At 49.6% G+C, this 3,777-nt stretch overlaps 1 protein-coding gene across 1 annotated transcript; it reads right to left on the bottom strand.

Annotated features, from left to right (window-relative positions):
- Positions 1 to 535: 535 nt before the first annotated feature.
- LOC116685140 (uncharacterized) lies at positions 536 to 3,282 on the bottom strand. Its single transcript, XM_032510355.1, has 3 exons — positions 3,229 to 3,282; positions 2,331 to 2,912; positions 536 to 1,366 (listed from the first exon to the last, which is right to left on the bottom strand). Exons 1-3 carry the CDS (start codon positions 3,280 to 3,282, stop codon positions 536 to 538), a joined length of 1,467 nt encoding a protein of 488 aa, XP_032366246.1.
- Between the last annotated feature and the right edge of the window lie 495 nt (positions 3,283 to 3,777).

Raw genomic sequence — 3,777 nt, 5'->3', positions numbered from 1 at the left:
TACTCTTGCCTCGATCGAGACACCAACACCAGGTACCAAGTAGCCCGTGAGGAGGACCCTGTGTCTTCTTCCAACGGCGACACGGACACGGACGAGTCTTCTTCAGACACAGACACGGACACGTCTTGTCGGCCAGAGTCAGATTCTGATCCCGCCCTTCGTTATTACCACGAAGACGAGGTTGCATTTGCACGCAGCTTTGGCCTAGAATTCCAGGAAGAATTCGATGGAGGCTTTTGGTATACACCTGGTGGTGTACGCCTTGTCAACTGCAATCAACGGCCCAAAGGAGTTGTGTTTGACGATTGAATTTGCCAGCATTTGCGCTTCTTGTCTGTATGGCTCATGGGACTCCATGTGTTTTTTGGCTTTGTCAACCCTGTGCTAATACATGACTGACGTTCCATTGGTTATGAAACCCCAAATGTGTACCCATGTGATGTGTGTCTGTGTAACAGTTACTCAATAAAAAACAGAAACTCTCTAATCTAGTGTACTTTCTTTATTATCAGATCAGGTCACAAGAATACACATGCTAGTTACAATAAACCTCACCGCCAAGTCTGATAGACCTTTCTCGGCCGTGTATCTCGTCTCTTGTGTGACACAGAAGCAAGAAAGCCGAGAGCATGTCGTCTCGGCTGTACTCTCCGTTTACAGATTTCTTGCCTCCTGTGGTCACCGTACTACCTTTAGGGGATGCAGTGATAGTGACCATTGACAGCTCTTCTCTCAGTTTACCAAGTAGAACTTTCCCTTGCTGTGCATGTGTCTTATCGGCGAGCCTAGACTCAGGCAATGTTATGACATCGCGTGTCTCCAATACACTTGCCGTGATATCTGTGGCCAAATTGACTCCCCTTTGTGAGCGCCTGTACATGAACACTTCTTTGTTGGAGCCCATCTTGTTACTTGAGCCTGCACCCTGTGCAGTCCCAATGCTAGATTCGAGTATGTGAGTTTTTCTCATGGCCTCAGATAACACTGCCCATCCCAGGGACATAACCACGTCACAGTAGTACAGTGTTTCTCTATTTATCGCCGACACCGTACTGAGAACCATAGCCAGTTTGGTCTTTGCACCCACGTGCTTCCCTAGCATGTACTTGTTGTTGATATATGACCACTTGCTGTAGAACAACACCTTAAATCCAGAACGTGCAAGCGAGTACTCGACTAGATTTTTTACATCGACCAGGGCATTGACGTAGGTGTTTTGTTCAAACACTACGACCACTGGGATTTCTTTCCACATGACTCTGGGCATGAGAAGCTTCAGCAGTCTGACATGAGCACTTAGCAGAGCAGCGTAGGCTTGAGTAACGTGGTCCAAGTCACGTATCTCCAGTTCCTCCAGGGCCATAACCTGTTGTGGTGAGAGAGAGAGAGAGAGAGAGAGAGAGAGAGAGAGAGAGAGAGAGAGAGAGAGAGAGAGAGAGAGAGAGGAAAGGTACAACCACAACTGTTAGGGCTGGGAAGATTTGACAGAAGACAAGAAGTGGCAGTGGCTGTCATCATCATCATCATCATCATGTTCTGTCCCACATGTCGGGTAGCTCGAGAGGAAGTGGAAACATTGATGAGAACTCCATGGGAGTACCTGATATCGCTGTACGAGTTCATGCTAGTGTTCACTATGTTCCATCACAACATACTTTTCTACTCTAACATGGATCATGGGCAGCTCAGAAACCTTTACAGTCAGCTTGTGTCCTTCTCGCCCGCTAGAATACTCGTGATCGACTCCTTAGTGTCCACATACATCAAACAAGGACTCAGTAAAAATGTGTGTGATTCGCTTGCCGTGCCCAGCGAGTTGTCCAGGATCATAACACTCGTGATTGGAAACCATGTCCCAGAGCAGTTGGTTCACAGGTGTATTGCAAGCTACAACTGGAAGGGGTACTGTGATATGGTGCTAGGGGCATTTGCCTCAGCTGAGACCATTCGCAGCGGAGCCCTCAAGTACATGGCCATCCTCAAAGAGACCAGCTCACAGACAAGAGGATCTATTCACACCATTATTTCACTAGCGGTAACTGGGTGGACTGTGAAACTTTCAAACTTCAAGTGCACATGCGGCGTCTGGACCCAAGCCCTGGACCTGGTCTCGTGTTTTGTGCCCGATACAGAGACCACTTTGACGATACAGGACGAAGCTCGTATAAGCGCATACATTTGCACCCTGTTAGACCTAAGACCCTTGGTTAACAACAAAGGACGTAGAGAAAACTACACGCCTTTAAATTATGAATACATGTTTAGCGATCTTCTGGTCTCGAGCTTAGATACACTGCCGCAGCAGCCCCCTGGAGAACTTGAAGACTCACCACTAGATTGCCACCTGCCAGCTCCACGGCACAGCACACTCCGGCACAGGACCTAGATCCTCCTCCGAATGTCGGGTCGAGACACAGGTAGGCTCTGACCACGGAGGCACATCTCATGTAGTCCAGGGTGACACTGTTGTTTGACAGGAACTTGTTTATGACCGAGGACTCGAAGGGAGTGGTGTTGTCGGTCTTGGTCTCGGTGGACGACGTGATGCTGTTCCCCGTGACTTCGTTCTCAAATCCCTTTGGCGTGACCATGTTCATCAGCTCCTTCAGATGGTTGTCAATGGATATGTGTTGAGGACAGTACACTCCAAGGCAGGCGCACGTCAGTCCCGGCTCCCTCTCGTGACGCCTACACTTGAAGCTCTGTGAGACTACGTGGTAGGCTGGCTCCCCATTTTCTCCGCGGATATCCTCAACCCTGTGCAGCCACGGGGTGTTGTTGACATGACTCGTGATGTGCACTTGCTTTCGCCCTCTGAACGCGATGTTTGGTAGCACAGCCAGTAGCACCTTAGAACTGACAAAGCCCACTTCGTCCACGAGAATGAGGTCGGCGCTCTGTCCTCTGCTAGCCTGTGACAACACAAGACATGGACATGGGGTGGGTTAGGATCAAAGTCATAGTGACTCTTGTTGGTCATTGCAGTGGTGCACATGTAAGAGAGAGGAGCAGAGTTGGCTCCCAGAAGTATGTGTATCGAGACATGACACGCAGAAGTGGAAAAGGAAAGTGAACAGAGAAAGGACTGCAACCGCGGCCGAGTCTCAGCGGACCCCACAGCATGTATCATTCCCACACACCGTTAATAGCGGATCCGCAATGGGTGAGCTACTGCGTTGAGAAGGAATGCACTTTCATAGACCACATTCGGGGCTACTTGTGCCCAACACACTGCAGCTGGCATGTGTGCTTGGCTTCCAGTTGCTCTGCGATAATAGCCATGTCCAATCGAAGCCAATATCAGGCGCACTCATCATCGGAGTGGTCATGCCCCGTTGTGGCTCTGCTCGTTTTTCAGAAGCCTCAGTTGGAGTTCAGAGGAACATACTACATGCCGGCTAAAGGGGACCCTGTTGAAATGGGCTACGGTGCGATGGAGTACAAACCGCTGCATACACGACATTTCCATGACACGCAATTGGACGTCAATCATCTCATGCTGAAAGCCAGCTTGCCAGTCATGATTGCACTGTTCTCAACAGCACTGACCGATGAATTCACTCATAACTACAAGATGTTCACCAAGACTCAGGCGTTGAACAACGCATGGAAGGACCCACGTTTCTCCTGGCCAAGCAAGATATTCGAGCTGGCCGAGGCGATTCAGTTTGCTGGCACGCCCAAGCTCCATTGCTCCAGAGAGATGTCGTTGGTTGTGAAGGAGGCGGTGTTAAAGAGCGCCGTGGCCGTATCAACACTATTCAAATCGTGTGATGA

Source organism: Etheostoma spectabile, unplaced genomic scaffold (assembly GCF_008692095.1).
Source record: "Etheostoma spectabile isolate EspeVRDwgs_2016 unplaced genomic scaffold, UIUC_Espe_1.0 scaffold00569575, whole genome shotgun sequence".
In the NCBI taxonomy this organism is placed as follows: domain Eukaryota; kingdom Metazoa; phylum Chordata; class Actinopteri; order Perciformes; family Percidae; genus Etheostoma; species Etheostoma spectabile.
This window is presented reverse-complemented; position numbering and strand designations above follow the sequence as displayed.

Bases quoted from the DNA above. Each gene is read 5' to 3' on its own strand.
- LOC116685140 (XM_032510355.1), bottom strand. From the start codon at position 3,282: ATGGCTATTATCGCAGAGCAACTGGAAGCCAAGCACACATGCCAGCTG. The intron at 2,913-3,228 runs GTTGGGCACAAG...GTGTTGTCACAG, and splicing joins ACACATGCCAGCTGCAGTGT to GCTAGCAGAGGACAGAGCGC. The intron at 1,367-2,330 runs GTGAGTCTTCAA...TCACCACAACAG, and splicing joins TGGCAGGTGGCAATCTAGTG to GTTATGGCCCTGGAGGAACT.